Source organism: Amphiura filiformis, chromosome 15 (genome assembly GCF_039555335.1).
Source record: "Amphiura filiformis chromosome 15, Afil_fr2py, whole genome shotgun sequence".
In the NCBI taxonomy this organism is placed as follows: Eukaryota; Metazoa; Echinodermata; class Ophiuroidea; order Amphilepidida; family Amphiuridae; genus Amphiura; species Amphiura filiformis.
Window position 1 is genome coordinate 26,201,881 of NC_092642.1, and position 19,861 is coordinate 26,221,741.

Here is a 19,861-nt window from a genome sequence, read left to right on the forward strand (position 1 = left end):
GTTTACGGCGTTACCTAGGTCAGCGTACATGAGACGCGACTTGACACACTCTGTCTGTCTGGAGTCGGTATAAGAGCGCACACCACCAATAAGGCCAAAAAAAATAAATTGTTTGTTTGTCCATAAAGGCTTATGAAACAGTTGGGTCGGTAGGTCGGATTTAAAAAAAAAAAAATTTTTTTTACAGATATTGCACTTGAAACTGACAATTTGAAGACTGGTAAATAAGTCAGCACTTTACTGGTTTAACTCTTGAGATGGTTCTGCATGTTATACTGTTCATTTTCTTTCTTTAAATTTATACTAACCACTGTTTTACTAGCACATTCAACGCAAATTAAAAAAAGAAAAAAAAACACGGTCGGGACCAGGATACACGGTCGGTCGGACGTGGACAAACAAACAATTTTTTTTTTTGCCTACCAGTGGTTGGGCAACAATTAGTCAAGAAGAAAAAGAGGGATGAAAAGTGGGATTCATGAAAGCTCAAGAGTTTTCCTCATGTTGTGAAGGATTAGTTTGACAAAGATCAATTGAGAGTTAGCGAAATGCAGTTTACTTCGCCATCTTTTAATAAATTTGTCTTTATTACACAATGATCATGACAATAACAAAAATTGTCAAACTTAAATACAATAAACCTGTAACATCTGAGATTCTGTCGAGCTTGTTTGGTGAGAAAAACTAAGAGCACCCCAGTATTTTCATGACCCATCCCCTTCCGAGGAAGCCCCCTTACAGCAACCTGCTAGCAGAGAATGAAATGTAGCAAACAGTAGCAATGTTTTGCTTCAAGTTGGTATTATTATCGTTTTTCAATATAAAATCCGATACATTTTCAATTTGGACATATTTGATCTTAAAGGTAGTACAAATACATTTACAAGTTTACCTAGAATAAACTTGTTAAAGTATTTGTCAAATTGCACGTGCTTATGTTGTTCTGAATTAAGTCAATGAATTATTGTATTAACTTATACCTGTATTATTTAATAAATCCATGATTACAAGCCGACGACGGATGTCGGCTTGTTCTGTCTCTTCTCAATTCTTTCTTTCTTCTTCTGGCAACTCGTGACATTTTGCGTGACTTGCCACGTTTACCTCTAGCTCTCTTATGCTTGACAGATTTCAACCAAAGTTGACCCAAATGACCACTGGGCTAGGCCAAACCTTCCATTTGACTTTGACCTCGCTGTGACCTTTGACCTAGCTATAATGGTCAAAAATGTGATTTCACAAAAATGCTACTCCTTCCACAAATTTCATGCAATGATCATGTGACTCATGCATATGAATCAACATGTGGCAGTGCTTAAAACTTCCTAAAAAGAATTGAGGTCAAAGGTCATTAAGGGGGTCATTTCCGGTCTGAAAGCTAAAAATATTCAAAAAATCACTGTCTTTACAAAATATATAGCAGAGAGTCGCCATTAGCACACATGCATTGCTACTAGCCAGGGTCTTTAGAGGGCGCACCACCAAATCACTCCACGATTTATGTACCAGTGAAATTCGGTTAAAATAGTCCACCGCTTATTTGAGCTTGTTGCGGCTTTATTTTCTAAACGTATAGTCAAATCTTGCCCATTTTCAGCTCATTTGCTTCCGACAAGTGTATACATGACCAAATTTGAGAAAAATTCCCAAAATTTTATTTCAGAGTTGAAGTTCTGGCGCGAATTTGAACAACGTCCGGTTTCCAAAATTGAGTGATTTTTAGGGTTGAATTTGCACAATTTTTCTTTGCGGCAAAATAACAAAAAAGTCGGTGGTTAGCAATATATTCAGTTAAAAGAATAATATTCTACATATGATCAGCTTTAATTTGATACCAAGCTTTATAGTTGAAATACGTAATTCAAGTGCCAAAACGAGATCCAAATGTAGGCCTTTTACCGTGTATTTCAATGGGCGCGTTTAATGGTGGTGCGCTCCCTTATAAGAGGCTTTCAAGGTGTGTTACTATTTACGCGCTTCAGTACAAAAAAGACATAAAATAAGGGCGAAAGTCTTAATAAATCATTTTATTTCATTCGCAAACGCTTTAAATGACTTTTGTGATTAATTTTAGGAATATTTTTTTTTAATTTATCCAAAAATACAAGTCTTTGACGTTAAGAAAGGCATGAAAAATCAACTTCCGTGAGCGTTTTTGCTATAAATTTATACCAGATCAGAATAACGTATAAAACTTGTATTTTTGCCTAAATTGCCAATATCAGTAGGCCTTGTTTTGAAGACAGAAAAGAGAAGGGGGGTCTTTTGACATAATTATGTAAATAGGCCTATATTGAAGATATTCAAAACATGAATACACACATTTTGTACTTTTCACAACTAAAAATTAAAATTAGAAAGTATCTTTTTGTATAAAACTTTCAATTTTCTGTCCAACCTCTGCAAAACTCAGCATGTTGATGAACGTGTTGAAATTTGTGTCTTTTGGTGATTCTGAGCTGAGATTTAGATCGTCATTTCTTCCAAACGGAATGTCGCAGAGAGGTGAAATTTTGCTTGAAATGACTAGAAACCTTCTCTAGTTTACTTTAAAAAGTACAAAATTGGATTTTGATAACAAGTGACGTTTATAAGAGGGCGCACCACCAAATCACTCCACGATTTATGTACCAGTGAAATTCGGTTAAAATAGTCCACCGCTTATTTGAGCTTGTTATGGCTTTATTTTCTAAACGTATAGTCAAATCTTGCCCATTTTCAGCTCATTTGCTTCCGACAAGTGTATACATGACCAAATTTGAGAAAAATTCCCAAAATTTTATTTCAGAGTTGAAGTTCTGGCGCGAATTTGAACAACGTCCGGTTTCCAAAATTGAGTGATTTTTTAGAGTTAAATTTGCACAATTTTTCTTTGCGGCAAAATAACAAAAAAATTCGGTGGTTAGCAATATATTCCGTTAACAGAATAATATTCTACATATGATCAGCTTTAATTTGATACCAAGCTTTATAGTTGAAATACGTAATTCAAGTGCCAAAACGAGATCCAAATGTAGGCCTTTTACCGTGTATTTCAATGGGCGCGTTTAATGGTGGTGCGCTCCCTTTAGGATGCCTACAGGTTTGGGGTCAAAGGTCATTAAGGGGTTACTTCCGGTCAAAAACCAAAAATGTTCAAAAAATATTTATCTCAAAATGTAAACAGACCAGAATAATATAACCAACATACATGAGTTAGTGTTCCCTGATGTATGCATGGTATTTTTTTATTTTGGGGGTCAAAGGTCATTAAGGGGTCACTTCCTGTTTTTAGCTGAATAACTTCAAGAATTTTTATCTCAAGAACTAAACATGTTAGAATTTTTTAATTAAAATTGGAACAATGCATTTTATCGGTGTACACAAGGTTTTTTTTTTTCATTGAGGTCAAAGGTCATTAAGGGGTCAAAAGGTCAATCAAAATTTTCAAAAATCAAAATCCATGTATAAGTTCGATTAAGCTGAAATTCACCAGGAATATTTCTTATGACCTCCTAAGCACAATGCAAGAGCAGTTGACCCCATCCGTAACCCAGGGGTCAAGTTATAGGGGTCAAATTGCGGCTTGTATCAGCGTCTGTTGACTCTAGTTCATTTTGAATCATAAACTCAACCAATTTCTTGCTGTAACTACTTTGTGACCTGCTACCTCGGAATGAGCAAAAAGTCACAAGTTGGTAGTTTGAGATGACCTAGCTGCTGCATTGGTGTATTTTATTTTATATACACCTGTTCAAGCCAATAATATGGCTGTATGTCCTTTGTCAATGAGGGCACAATGCCATTCATGAAGAATATGCTTCTGGCTTGTGCAGGTGCACAGCAAACAAAGGACATCAACTCAGCAGCAGGATGTCTCAAAACTACCAACTTGCGACTTTACGCTCATTTCATGGTAGCAGGTCACATTAAGTAGTTTCATACTCAAAATATCATACCCAAAACTATTTCATTCTGTTACACTACTCTGAATTCACTAAAATGCTGGCAGGGTTTGAAAAATTGTTACCAGCATTGGGCTATTCTAGTTGAAATCCATACAACCCCTATGGAAGACATGACATCAATCCCAACAAAGGAGGTGTAGATCAAGATTTCAAATGGAGCCACCCATTCAGGTAACCCGGCCATTTGAAATCTACACTCCTTGTGTAGAAGATTAAGGTCATTTCTTCCATAGGATAGGGGTTGTATGAATTTCAACTGGAACAACCATAACCATGCGGGTATAAGCCCACCTTGGCTATAAGCCCACCCCTATTTTTCAAAACATTCTGGAAACAAGAGTGTATACGGCTATAAAGCCCAGTAGTAGTAATTTTGGCAATTTCTTAAATCAATCCAATGCTTTGTTCTCACATTAAAGAACACAATTAAAAAAAATATCAGTTTAAAAGTTGACATTCCATACCTGAAACATTAACAATAGAAATTACTGGTACTTCAGGCATGAATGTTACAAATAAGGAAGAACAAAAAAACAAAAACATTCCAAGTACTAGCCCCTCTCCGGTTTTAATCCCACCCTACTTCTGGAGTGAAATCACCTATCTAGTGGGGTGGGCTTATACCCGAGTGGTTAGAGTAAATGATAGATTGTAAAATAGTAAAAAAAATTATAATATAAATCAAGCATATAATGTTATGAGGTACATGTATAGTGTCAATGCACCTTTACATGAAGACAAATAAGTTGAAAGTAGAAAAAATGAAGTAGTACTGAAATTCATCAAGCGGCACAAATATTTTTGAAATTGAAAATAATATCTTACATTACAAAACACATGAAATGCATATGATTATAATGATAAAGCAACAAAATAATAATTTATTCCATTCTCAATTATTTATAAAATAAAGCATTGTTTTCATAAATTGCACTAATAAATGCAATTGTCACATTACTGATTAACAAAATGTAATCATACAATGCGAGTTGAATTGAATAATGAAAAAAAAATACACCAACTTGTTTTTGAAAGAGACAGAAGTAATAAAATAATAATTTTCATTAGTACAAAATACAGTTACAATGTAGGTATATATATCTGATATAGCTACCATTATTTTCTAAATCATATACTTTGATCAGCTCGTAATCAGCGGAAATAGTTAGGCTTTTACCACTACACCTGAAAGGTAGACCCACATTAAGAGTGATATAGTTGACCTGTCTGGTCTATATTGTTTAATAAAGCAGACTAAGTTTAGGACTTCAATGAACAATTTGTGATGGCGAGATGTCACAAGGCAATTCTCAAAATAAAATATATTGATATTTATCCGCGATGTTATAAGGCCCGCCGATTACGAGCTGATCAAACTATAGGGTGCTAGACAAGAATTTAAGTGACCATGTCAATGGTCAGCTGTTAAAGTGAAGCTAGAGTTTGGTGAATATGGTCCAAAATTTGATTTTGAAAGACATTTCCGTAACCATGTAATACAGTGCACAGGTATTTTTGCAATTCATTTTATATTGTTTTAATCACATTATTCCTTTGATATATTAATTACTTTGATATCTAGTTAATATATTTCACTTTTTAACCATATGTGACCATCCTCCACAACTGAGCCCATATGTCACCAGTGCCACTATTGAGATATGCTCCATTGAACTTAACAATAAACAATAGGAAACCAGGGATTTATTGACTGTTTTATTGATTTTTCACTACTTAAATGTCAAGTACTATAGACATGATGATATACATCATTTTAAAGCTAATTTCAAGCAGAATATTTTGGTTGAATATCTCAAAAATGATGATTGGCGACTTCAGGGCTCAGTTGTGCTGGATGGTCACATATATACATGATATAGTAAACTGAAATTTCTGAATTCTCAGAGGACTAACATTTGCACACATATTGAGCTGATCTTGATAGCACATCATAGCATTCTGTGAATATCACAAAAAATAATTGTTCATATTTTCTCAGTTTGTAAATTAGTTACCACTCGTAGAAAATCCGAAAATTATTGTCCATATTTCCAAAGCTTCAAATATTACCCATTCAGGTAACCCCATTTGAAATTCACACCGCCTGTGTGAAAGATTAAGGTCATGTCTTCCATAGGGTGTGTGTCCCTGCCTAAGGCCTGTTAACTGCGCATTTATGTAACTTTTTGTAGCAAATTTGAGATACTGTCATTATAATGGCCCATAGCAGTACAAGCCTTTAGAGGCCACATTCCCCATATTCATGACAGAATTAAGCACAATGAGTCAATGTGCTATTCCAGTTAAATTCCATACACCCCTATAGAATACATGACCTTAAAGGAAGGTGACCTAATATATTTGGAAAATCAAATTCTTTAAAACTTACGTATAACATAAAATGTCATCCCTTTCAAAGCACTCATGCAAAAAGAAAATGTAAATGTTTTTTGTAAATGTGACTTATTCGTAATGGAATTACCGACATTTATACAGTGTGATATTGGTAGTCTACAGTGTTTTTATTAATGATAATCATCATGATCATGTCATATATTGATTTCAAGTGAAAGACCCTATTTTTCTCATAAACATATTGAAATTAGAAGTTCCAACTCAGTGTATTTCCCAAGATATCATCAAAAAACTGCCTAATTAGTCTCAACTATGGTATACCATATTTGAGACTAATTCAGCAGTTTTTTGATGATTTCTTCGGAAATACACCGATTTGGAACGCCAAATTTGAATATGTTTATGAGAAAAATATGAGCTTTCATCTGATAACAAAATCAGCATTTTGATGAGGTAAAGTGGGGGATGAGATTGTCCATCAGGTTACCCACCTTTAATCTTCCATTATGTAACCGTATATAAAATTCACATCCCCAGAGTGGGAGAATAAGGTCATGCCTTCCATGGGGGTGGAATATCCCAATTGTTGCATAAATTAATTTTGGGATATGCCAAATTTGTAAGTTTTTCTAATTCCAAGCTCCAAACGTGCTAATCGACATTGGTGATATCTCCAAGTCTCTTCATTGAAGCCATGATTTATTTATTCATTATTTATTATTGTTCATTTGCTTGTATTATTTTAAGTACATAGATTACTGATCTGCACATTACTCACAATAAATGTAAAACCACTGCTTAAACTATCGGCAATGGCTTACATGCTCAGCTTCATAATTTGTTCAAGAAAGATGTGTTTGGAATGTTTCTTAATATATCATGACCTCAGTCAATCATTCAATCCAGTCTTAGGTCCCAGATGCTTGATGTCATTCATCACCTCAACAAACTATATATGGTCATCATTGATCGAAACAACATTCATTGATTGGATAAGCAGATTTTCAATGATGTAGCGATATAAAATTTTCAACTAGCCAATTTGATTAACTGAGAAGTAGAAATTATACTCCAAATATGCTCTGATGATCAAAGACGTCAAATGGTTTGTTTAGGTGACAAAGGAATTCCATATACTATCTTAGACTGAGACTATCATCCAATCAAGACCTCATTTCCACTTATCACACACTACATCATCAATTATTTTATATTTAGACCTCTCCTTCATGTAAGAAATCAGCAGAACTAAAGTCTAGTGTAAAAACTTCATTGAGAGAATATTACGTATAATCCCTCAATTAAGTCTTTACCCTAGTCTAGCTCTGCATGTTTTACATGAAGAAAACATCCATATTTTAGCAACATAATATTCAAGATACAGGAATTTATAGTTTTATGTTAACATTATACGTTTCACAATTTTACACAAATTGTCTTAATAATAATTTATTCATACAGTTGGGTACATTTCAAAATTTACACAAATTGTCTTAATAATTGTAGGTAGATTCAGCCACATTGTGATGAATTGGGCTATTCCAGTTAAAATCCACACTACCCCTGTGGAAGATTTTGGAAATATCTTCCACAGGGGGAGAATATTTTTTAAATGTAATTGGTCAGGGTTAATTATTTTGAAACCCAACTGTCTATTCTATTCAAAACTCATACTCCCTCTGTGGAAGACTTTAGCTAAATCTTCCACAGGGGTAGTGTGGACTTCATTTGGAATAGCTCATATAGGCGGGACTCATATTTGTGCAGACATCTTTGGGAATGTTAATACTGAAATATCACATTTATTATATGCAAAAAAACAATAATTACACATGGACATAATTGTAATTCATACATGCGCATGATATAAAAAAATACAAAATTGATAGCCTTATTAAAAAAGTCATTAGGCAGATTGATGTCAACCTTTGGAAGCCATTTCACTGATTTTTTTCATACAAAGCCTCAATTTCTGCTGCAAATTTCTTCTTCAGCACCGGACGTTTGAGCTTGAATGTTGGTGTGAGCAGGCCGTTTTCAACGCTGAACAGGTCTGAGCACACATGTATATCCTTGACCTAAAAAACAAAATCATATAAACCATAAACACAGTGAGATATATGCAGGGACAGGCGATTTGCGCGGAATTGGCTATTCTTTTTCCTATGAGCAGGGATACATGATTTGCACTGAAAAAAAAGTCCTGTGCAATTTGCTATTTTTTTTCCGCGCAAATCGCCTGTCCCTGGATATATGTAACCATGTTACACAAGAGAGGGTGAGATGGCTGAGTGGTCTAAGGGGCTATCGGCATAATGAGCCATTCCAATTGAAATCGACACCCCTCCCCCATGGAAGACATGACCTTAATCTTTCACACAGGGGGTGTGAATTTCAAATGGGGTTACCTGAATGGGTAACATTATGAAATCTACACCCCCAGTGTGGAAGTTTAAGGTCATGTCTTATAGGGGTGTATGGATGTCAACTGGAATAGCCCAATTTGGAGTAGATGACCCTGAATGGGTGACTCCATTTGAAATCTACGCTCCCTGTGTGGAAGATTAAGATCATGTCTTCCATAGTAGTGTATAGATTTCAACTGGAATAACACAAGAAGATATCCCTACACATAAAAGGCTATAATTATTATTTTAACTACTTCAGCCTTGTGGTTCTGGGTTTGACCCAGTTTAAAATGATTCTCTCGAATGCAACCAAAACTAATTGGTGCTTGTATGCACTGACTGCCTCAAAGAGGCGACACAATGCATAGTATGATCATGCAGAATTGTTTTAGTTTGTTTCTGCGTACCATCGGCAAGGACATGAATACCCCCAATTTCTTTCCCATAACTGGCAACACTATTGCACATGGCAGTATAGGGAGTCCAGGTTCTCTAGTTTTCAAGTTTATGCCCTTGTGAATGCAATTTTTCAAAAAACATAGTGACTTAGATAAATGTTACTGACTAATTAAGCTTACCTGTTCAAATGATTTGAGTCCGGAAGTCCTACCAGCTGCTATCATCTCTTCAAGAATGCCTTTCTTCACAGTCTACAGAAAAAGAACATTGTCAGACATATAATACATACTAAATCTTTGGGTCAAATATAGATACTGAAAGAGCCATTTTCAAAAGGATACATTTAGCCACAAAACCATTTACCACACAGCTGGTAAAGTGAATGTGAAGTTATTTTGTTCTGCTCAGTTGCGATAAATTAATGCTCTTCTTTTTTTTAAATAAAACTCTTTTCCTACCTCATTATTGCATAGGTCTTCAAATGTTGCACTTATGTCTTTTTTCTGTGCCCATGGTAACAGAGTCTCCCTATCTGGTATAACAAAACCAACTGCAAATGCCTAGAAAACAAAATGTATCAGTTTGTATTACAAAGAAATAAACATCAGGGTTCCATTTTAAATTTCATGTCTTTTGCCCATTTTTAAAATGTCATAATATTTCCAGAGTCTGTGCTTCTTGCCATACAGAATCTTTTGAGTTTGAAACTTTCATAAAGTGTGTTTGCATAATCTTTACATGATTTACATGAAGTACAATATACAACATAATTATGTTTTGATGAGTCCAAGTGTGTGAAAATATTGGATCCAAAACATAATAAAATTGGATGTTTACGCCTAATATTTATTGGTCTCGCTATGAGTTTTAAAATATTGGACTCAACTATGTCTCGTCCAATATTCTAGAACTCATAGCTTGACCAATAAATATGGGCTCAATCGATTCAATTTTATATCAGACATGAAAATGACCAGACCCAAGTTTGCAAACAAAGCTAAGGCAATTAAGGTGGATTAACCCTAACTCTACCAAATACTAAAGGCTGGGTGCCCGAGGGGGGAGGTAAAAGATATAGGGCAACTCTGATTAAACTCCCCTCAGAGCGTTAGGGTTAATGGGCCTGAACTACATTGTATGTTTGGATCTTCTGATACATTGCATCTTCGCAATTACATGTAGCTCTTCATTTTAATAGCTTTTTTTTTAACCCACTGATTTCATTTTAGTTTAAAACACCACAAATGGATTTGGTATAATGTAGCACTCACTGAATGCCTACCAATTAATATTTTAGGAATGTTTCTGCTATATATTACATCCAAAGCTATCATATATCTGCATTCCTTCTTTCTCATTGTTAACATTTCATTCACTCTGTGGAAAATTCCACTTTTAAGACAACATACCTGTAAACTATCTCCATGCACCCAGACCTGTTCTACCAGTGAGCAGCCAATGTACACATTTTCTATCTTCTCTGGAGCTAGATACTCTCCCTGATATACATGTAAAGAAAGAATAAAATAAGAAAATGTAAGTAAATAATGTGTGCCTTGAAAAAGATGTACTAAAATCATGGTATATATTTCACCCAAGGGTGAAACAAAGGTTGCTTCAAGCAAATCCAACAAGAAACATTTCAATACTGACAAGCTATACGATTCTTCAGAGCTCAGTTGAATGTTTCGTTTGCACAGATTGGGCTCCTGTTATACATTATCGAGATAACAAACAGCTAGTCTACACATTTTAAAAATACATCTGACTCTCAAAGGTCTAGAATTGACAATAATGTAATGTTTTGTCAGCAATGTTAATAAATGATCCCTTCAAACAACCGTGGATCATTTATATAAAGTAGAAAATACATGAGACAAAACCGAAGCATTTAAAGACAGTAGTTATTGAAAGTATAAATCACAAGAATATGTTAGCTGAAACTAAGTTATGTCTTTAGTGTGCCTACCTGTGCCAACTTGAAGATGTTCTTCTTTCTGTCAATGATCTTCAAACTTCCATTCTGAAAAAAAGTCAAATAAATTAGCTATGCCATTTAAATCCATATACAAGTATGGAAGACATGACCTTAATCTCACACACAGGTAGTGTAGAATTCAAGTGAAGCCACTCATTCAGGGGTAACCCCATTTGAAATCCACACTCCCTGTGTAGATGTCTTCCATAGGGGGTGTATACATTTCACTTGGACTAGCCCAATGGTAGCATTGTTCACCATATAATCATGCCTTGATCTGGGCAAAGGTCACCACAAGTTCAAGTCCATCATTCCATCAAAATAACATAAAATTCCTCTGTACATGCCTAAATGTCACAGTTATTTAATTTGTTGATTTTGCACTGAGAGTCTCTTTAGACCTCTGTTGAATTATGGAATTACTATTTCTTTGATCAACGATACTGAAACATTTCAAATAATTTGTAATACATGAATCACACATAAAACAGGTATGATCATCTGTTAACCATAGTGAAACACAGGCAGCTAAATTGGTTTGGGCATGTGACCAGATGGAAGGACAGCCTTGCAGAAATACTACAACTTTCACTAAAGTCAATTGCTGCAAACCTTTGACAAGAGCATACTTTACTACATATGTGAGTCACATCACATATATTCATATGTATCTGATTGGCTGTTGACACGATCTGCAACTCAGAGATACCACTTGGTGTTGTCAAATCTTGAAAAGTCCAGAAAATGCCCTTTTCCCTATATTTTTGCACAGGAAGGGTAGAACAAAATTTCCTGAAATTAGTCAATTTTCTATAAAATTTGATGTTGTATATGGTGTTAGTTCCACAATGTTATAACTGTGGAAGTACACTCTCATCAAATGTTTACAGCAAGTTATTATATAATAATAGTCTACACACTTCTAATATGAACTTACAGGTAGCCATTGTCCTATATCACCTGAATGCAGCCATCCATCTTCATCCAATGCTTCTTTGGTCTTATCTGGATTGTTCAAATAACCTTGGAAGATGTTGTAGCCTTTATAGCAAACCTGTTCACACAAATGAAAAGTGAAATTGTTACAATATGGTAATGACCGGTACACTACTGTATATAAGTGGTAATTTTCACGTACAGTTATTTTTCGCGATTTGGAGTGAGAGACACATTTTTGAGAACACTATTTTCGTGATTGCCCAGTCCTTATACTTGTAATACGCATATATTCGTGAGGTGTTATTTTCTCGGTTGGAGCTCTAATCGTGAAATTCGCGAAAATAAAACCCTCGCGAAAATTACTACTTATACAGTATTTTGATCTTGGATTTTTATTCCCAGCTATGCCAATCCAATATGGTAGATTTACACTGTCCCATCAGGACTATTCGGAGTCTGGACTCATAGTCTTGTCTCTAGGAAGTATGAGCCATCACTTGTGTATCCTTGATCAGAGTTTACTCACCTCTCCTTGGTCCTTGTCAGCGAAGTAATCCATCTCAGGAATGTCAACTAATTTGATCTGATTACATGGAATGGGGGCTCCAACATGTCCTACAATAATAAACAATACAAAATAATGAATAATACAAAAAGCAAGAAAGTGACATGGTTATAATATGATCATTACCAGAAACCGACAAATGTATGGTGTAAAACTGTTAGGACTTTTGACTTATGACCACAAGGTTGCAGGTACGAACCCTGTCAGGGCCAACTTGTTGTGTCCCAAGGCAAGACACTTTATATCTTGCTTGTCCCATTCCACCCAGGTGTAAAATGGGGAGCTGTTCGGTGGTAGTCATACTGGTACTGTTATTGTTGCCTGCCAAATAATGTGATAGATCCTAGTGGCAGCGGAATAAATGTAAAAAGATTTGATGTCTGTTTAAGTACGGATCTACTCCCCATTCCAGAAACATATAGAACTAATTTTTTTGGATTAAAAAATCATTATCCTGTATTGTCAAATGAAACATAGCTAAATCTTAATTGTTTAGTTAGTCTTAACTGACAATAAAAGTCAAATTTTAATATTTTTGCAATTTGAGGTAAAATGGTCCAAAAACATGCAATTTTGCATGTTTTCTTACAATTACAGTGACAAAACTGTAAGATTTGGCACAAGTCTAAGCATTCAAAATCTTGAGTATAGGCTAAGAGTTAGCTCATAATTTTAATATGTTATTTTTGCTAATTGGTTATGAAAAAGATTGGAAAATGTGTTTTCAAAAAATTAATGCATAACTTGAAATTAGTCTTTGTTCAAATCTTTGGGCCTGATTGTCACATAATACGAAAAAGGTCGAAAAACACCCTAAAAATGCATGTTTTAGGCCCTTATTTCCAAAAATTTACCAAATATTAAAAATTTGACTTTTATTGCCAGTTAGGACTACCTAAAGGATGTAAGATTAAGCTATGTTTCATTTGGCAAAACCAGATAATATTTTTTTAATCCAAAAAAATTAGTTCTGTATTTTTCTGGAATGGGGAGTAAGGCACTAGAGTTTTGAGATACATTCCATTGAACCTGACAATAAAATCATAAGAAATAAAGGATTTCTCATCCTATTCATTACTTCCTAGCAACATACACAAACAATAGGCAAATGCAATAAATGAGTGTACTCTGATATTGAGGAGAATTGACCTGTAAAAAGTGAAACAGCTGACTTTCCTGCACATTTGTGGTGGACAGTCACTATCCCATCATCTTAGAAAAGGTGAAATTTGGAAAAAGCATTGATACTAGAAGGGCATTTCATGATCAACAACTTCATCACCCAACTTACTCAAAAATACTTGATATTTTTATACCATCAGAAACCCAGGATTACATAAACTTTCTTGCAGATTCGGTCACTTTTGACAAGCCTCCAATTATTTGTCTTTTCCAGCTGTTGACAGCTGTAAATTACAACACAGTGACGTATAGGGCACTGTAATACATGCAATTATGCATAACTCGCAAATTCAATGTCCAAATCAACTGATATTTTGGAAATAAGCTTTTCTCTATTATCTATTGAACCATACCCTAAAAAGAAGATGCTAAAATCACAAAATACCCCTTTAACAAATGCAAATTTATTCAACAACATATGTTTTAGTTAGGAAACCAAGCTCAGTGCTTAGGATATATTATTTTTTATTCCATTTTGGACCACTTTAGTTCTGGGAACTACCAAGGGGGCAATCTTGTAACACCACACATGAAATCCAATTTCACAACACTTTTTTTTTTGGGGGTTTAGAATTTAATATCTTACCGACAGTGTGGTCCCCTGGTACTGTGAATGTGGTGGCCACAGATGATTCAGTCTGACCATAGCCTTCAATTACCTGGAAGAATTAACATGGAGACAAGTTATTGTACACACCCCTACTATTGTACACACATGATGAAATATGCATTCACATGCACCTACACACCCCATGTGTAATTGCCTCCAAACGTGGACGCCGTTTAGGACTATGCAAATGCGTTTGTCTGAATCCGTACTAAAGCAACATACCAAGTATGTTTTCTGCCAATCTTTTGTCATTTTTTGTGTATAACTATGCAATTTTACCTAGCAACTATGTAATTTTACCAAGCAACTGCTGACAATTTGACCTGCAACTGCGGATAACTATGCAATTTTACCTAGCAACTGCAGACATTATATCTCACGCACGATAAAAGACATATTTCACAAATACATTATACATGCAATTGTGGTCATTTGTAGACCTCCTTGAACTGAGGACGGTACCCCATTGTGAGAGAGGTCCATGGTTTAAATGTGAAGTGTGAGTTTGTGCCCTCGTTTGCTGGCAAATACCTACACATACCCCCCCTTATACACGCAAAGAAACGTATGCATACATGCATGCACACACCACTAACAAACAGCCTACAATACATTCACACCCATGCTTACAGTAACTCTCAATAAGTCACTGCATATTTTCCAAGTGAACTGATGGTGATATTGATATCTTTCGTAGATTTATTAGAATGGGTAATAGCATTGATAGAACAACCAACACTCCCTTTACTTATGACTAATGCAAGAACACTGCTGCATTCAAATTTCATTCATATTCATCTGTGCATTTATACCACTCTATACATGTACTTACATGGCAACCAAATGCACACCTCAGGAATGTCATAACATCACCAGATAAGGGAGCTGCACCAGAGAATATGATTTCTACATCTCCACCCATTAGATCCTGTAATTAACAGATAAAATATTTCATACTACACAATATCTTAGAGATCAAATTCATCTGAAAATACAAGTATTACTTATTCAAATGAAATTATTACTGTTGAAAATTCAGCTTTTTGTTCAAGAATTCACTCTTTGCAGTCTTCAAATTTTTGTGGAATTTCATATATGCTATTATTGCAGTCAGTAAATGCGGTCTGTTAGCCCAAGTTTTTAGCCAAATTCAACACAAATTGGAACAGCTTTTACCAAACTGCCAAAGATGTTGACACATTTTGAGAAGTTGGGCTACAATGATGCAAAATGTGCCTACTTTTCTGAATAATCTGAGAAAACGTTGATAAATAACCTATTCATAACCAACTTTGACCTAAAAGTTGGTAATTGATAAAGCAGATGGCCAAATTGCGATCAATATGGTTATTAGCTGTCATTTGTATGATGTACCCCCAGGGTCTGTAACAAATTAGTAAAATAGTTAATTGACCTGTTGTCTTACCTGAAATTTTTTGAAGACAAGTTTATCCCAGATGCTATCTCTCCTAACAACGCCCCTGTTCAATCAACAAAATGTGTGAACAATATTACGTATGAGGAAAAATACAAATTATTTGATATAATAAGGACTGTGCAAAAGTTAAAGGTGGTGATCTGATTGACAGCCTCATCATCCACTGTACCCCATCTTGGCATCTGAAGAAAGCTCTTTGTCATTACCCCAGTGACAGATGTTTCCTCTATTATGCTCTTTGCTCTAAACAAAAAAGTGGTAGCCTTACCCTAAAGCCATGATTTCTCCGTGATACGGAAAAAACGGAAAAATTCACGGAATTCAGGGTTTGCTCACAGAAATTTGAAAATGCCACAAAATAGTGAAAAACTGTGTAAAATGTCTAACTTTTGTGTTGATTTGCAAAAGAAAACAAAGAAAAGTGATAATTTAGCAGTAATTAGCCATTAAACAACCCATTCTAGCATTTATTCTAGGCCTACGATGCAAGATTCTGGCCGATACAGCTATCGGAAGTACACACAAGACAATTGATGCTGCTTAATTTTAATGGGGATGCTGAGGGGAGACTACAGTAAAAAGGTACATATAATTAAATAAGACAAATTACACTTTTAATTAAAAACATGCTTGTATTCACTTTTCAGTGCTTTATAATGTAAATTGTAACACAGAATTAAAATTTTGTAACACGGAAAAATCGTGGCTTTACCTTACCCCCATGGTGGTGTACCATCTGTCCTGTTCTATATATGGGTCGTCGTAATAATACAATTTTGCTTTTAATATCCGAACTGTTGGAGCACTTTAACTCAAAACTTGGAATTGGACTTTTTTAGTGATATGCCTCAATGTAAGGTACAAAACACCATTCGTTGTTGGGCACAGGAAAAACCTCCTATGTGTCATTGGCCCCTGAACAAGTTTAAAGCAAAGCATGTAACCTCTTGGCACTTCTAATTTAAACATGTACAAGGACCACAAGTACATACTAGGTTTTTTTTCCTGCTCAACAACGACATGATAAAATTGGACCACCCATATTTAATAATTAGATTTATTTACTGATACTGGATAGAATATGAAATCTTTACACACAGTTGAATGCAATCATATGATGTATGCAAGCTTCTTGACGGTCATGACATTTGAAGTAATGAGGAGGAGAAGGTGGTGGTAGTAGTTGAGGTAATGAAGGAGGTGGCAGTAAAGGTAGAGGGGTAGTTGTGGTGGAGGTGGCATTGTCGGTGGTATACATGTAGGACGTGGAGGTGGTGGTCCTGGTGGAGGTGCATGGTGGCAACAGCAATGACAGGTCCTACCTTTCAAGGTCTTTCTTCTTGCTATTCATGGCCATGTTGAATAGCGTTCTCTTCACCCAATTGGCTTGTGCCACACCTTGCTGGACCTAAATAAAGAATAATAAAAAGAAAGAAAGAAAGCATGATTTGTTAAACAAAAAACCCATAGCAACCAACTACTATTAACAAACAAACAAACTATCATATATTCATGAAAGTTCATCTGTGTTGGTATAAATCATGATTTTGATTTAAACCTTTGATCCAAACACAAAGAAATAATTTGTACCTTGGAATTTTCAGATGGTACTCCATCTTTCATCAGCGAGTGAGTGACTGTATCAAGTCACGATCTTCTTGACCTTTGACCTGATAACAGACTCGTAGACTCCTGAAAGTTTGAACCGCCCCCGTGTGTGTCTACAATTGTCTAAATATTCACAAGTTCTTGAAAAAACTATCAACACTAAAATTGCTAATATTGTACAGATATTTTTTTTAAAGTTGGCACTACAAGTGTGAAAATGCTATCCCAGAAATTGCTACAAAGCAGAGATTAGTAATAAGAACACCCTCATTCCTTATGCATTCCTTATTCCTGTGTCATCTGTCACAGGTGGCATACAAACCACTGTAACATGTCTTTTCAATGATACATTTCCTGCATTTGATGCGAGTGGGGTGACAGGAGACATATTTTCCACTTTGGCCATTTAACTAAAAATTGCAGTGTACTTCTTGATATTAATACAAGGATCTGATAAGAAATAAGGCAATAAGCCAATAATCCCATTTATATTTCCATATATATTGTAGTTCTTAATATATCAAAACAAAAGGTTTGTGTGCTTTCCGCCTTCAGAGTAAAATCATGTACATCATGAAACCCCTTATATCAAGCCTTGGGATCACCTTTATAGAACCCATTCCTCTAGTGTGTCAGCTTTATTTGTCGCAATATTTTAATGCAAATACCGCTAGATCATGGTCCCCTGCGACCCACCTTAATTCATTTAGGATTCAGTTTTCAATTCCACAACTTGAATGATGAATCTTACCTTATCATATACTCTATTCAGTAACCTAGGCACAGATGGGAAGCCAGTTGGATGAGTCATTCTCACATCATCTAAAATTTTCTTGACATCTCCACGATAGAATGCTATTTGACCGCCATGCATAGTCATCATAGCCTAGGATAGGACAATAAAAATAAAAGTCATGACATCATATAAACACATTTTACTACGATAAAATATTGTACCTGCTGATCATCTATCCCATGACAGAGGATAGTATATGACGTGCACATGATAGAGGATAGAAAACCACAAATTCCTATTGTTTATTCTCATCATTCTAATTTGAGTCAGTCAAAAATTATTTTAATAACTATAAACTATTTAATATAGCAAATAAATTAAGTTACTGTCATACCCTTATTCTAAAACGAATGACACTTACAATTTCACATCTTTAGTTGTGCATACTTTTGATCGCATGCACGAATTATGGACTAGGCCAACGCCTGCAACGCACTATGTGTGCCTCGACTAGCATATTCCATGTTATCAATACCGAAATTGTGCAGTTGTGCAATCAGATTTTGTGGGAAAATGTAAAAATTGTTTATTTTTACAAATTTTTAAGTAAAATATTGTGTTATTTTGTAAAGTGAAGAGAAGAAAGTGATGGTTATGAATGAGGTTAATAATTTTGCATCGGTAATATGTCGGGCTTTGTGAAAAATCTAAACATTTTGCTTTGGACCTCGGAATACAATTACTTCTCTGATAACGTACCTGACAAAGTCTCTCATACATATGAGCAAGAGGAAGATAAGACAGAAGTCTCACACCAGGTCTGAAGGTCATTGGCTGTAAATAACAAATAACAAAATATAAAAATTGTAATGAAATTTCACTAGTCTGCTGTATCTAGTAATAGATGCAATTTGACTTGTAAATTAAATTTTATTTCTTTATTTCTTTCTTTCTTTACATTTGGCACAAGGTCAGGCATATCCAATATCGAAAACACAATAAATTGATGGATTGCCCTTACATTAAAATCAAAACATTACTAGAAAATACATATAAACAAGACAGAATAAAATTTAAAAAAAATTATGGCGAACTGGTTGGAGGAGGTGGGACTGAATGGCCAATTTGAAGGCCTGGAGGGAAGAAGCATTGACAATAGCCTCAGGGAGATAATTCCAGATGGACGAGGCAAACAGACAAAATGATCTCTGGGACAGTGAAAGCCGCCGGAAAGGAACTTTTAAATGTTGGTCAATACGCAGGTCTGAGTTACTGACTGTTATGTCAGCCAGTTATAAGTCTGATGCTGCTAATATTCATTTTGTGTTTTTGACACAAAAAGGCGATAAAAGGTGATACATTCTTATGTTTTACTTTGTTTTAAAATCGCCAATAACTTTTATAACCAGAATGGGATTTGGACTTTACTTTAGCATTTTCAAAGTGTAAATGAAAAACAAAACAACCGCAATAATTAAATTGAAATTGTTCACGCAAGAATCATTTGTTTTGATTAATGAAACTTCACAATGCGACATGATCAAGGGAATGAGTCACATGTAGACCCTGGTCGAAAATGCATTTTACATAAGTTTCTAAAGAAAACATTTAGAGCTTTCAGAAACTGAAAACCCAATGTTGATATGACTTTTCTTTGTGAAGTTACATCAATTTATCTATCGCTGAAAACAATATA

At 35.0% G+C, this 19,861-nt stretch overlaps 1 protein-coding gene across 1 annotated transcript in view; it reads right to left on the reverse strand.

The window, feature by feature from the left end:
• Positions 1-5,073: 5,073 nt before the first annotated feature.
• The window catches only part of LOC140171437 (long-chain-fatty-acid--CoA ligase 6-like), a 36,244-nt gene continuing 21,456 nt past the window's right edge, over positions 5,074-19,861 (reverse strand). The window contains exons 11-23 of the mRNA XM_072194697.1: positions 18,925-18,999; positions 18,181-18,315; positions 17,144-17,229; positions 15,810-15,864; positions 15,216-15,311; positions 14,360-14,432; positions 12,553-12,641; positions 12,025-12,141; positions 11,079-11,132; positions 10,519-10,608; positions 9,568-9,669; positions 9,289-9,360; positions 5,074-8,380 (exon numbers count right to left, since the gene is read on the reverse strand). Coding sequence (XP_072050798.1) covers positions 8,243-8,380; positions 9,289-9,360; positions 9,568-9,669; positions 10,519-10,608; positions 11,079-11,132; positions 12,025-12,141; positions 12,553-12,641; positions 14,360-14,432; positions 15,216-15,311; positions 15,810-15,864; positions 17,144-17,229; positions 18,181-18,315; positions 18,925-18,999 — 1,182 coding nt within the window. The 3' untranslated portion in view covers positions 5,074-8,242. The remainder of the gene's footprint in view (positions 8,381-9,288; positions 9,361-9,567; positions 9,670-10,518; positions 10,609-11,078; positions 11,133-12,024; positions 12,142-12,552; positions 12,642-14,359; positions 14,433-15,215; positions 15,312-15,809; positions 15,865-17,143; positions 17,230-18,180; positions 18,316-18,924; positions 19,000-19,861) is intronic.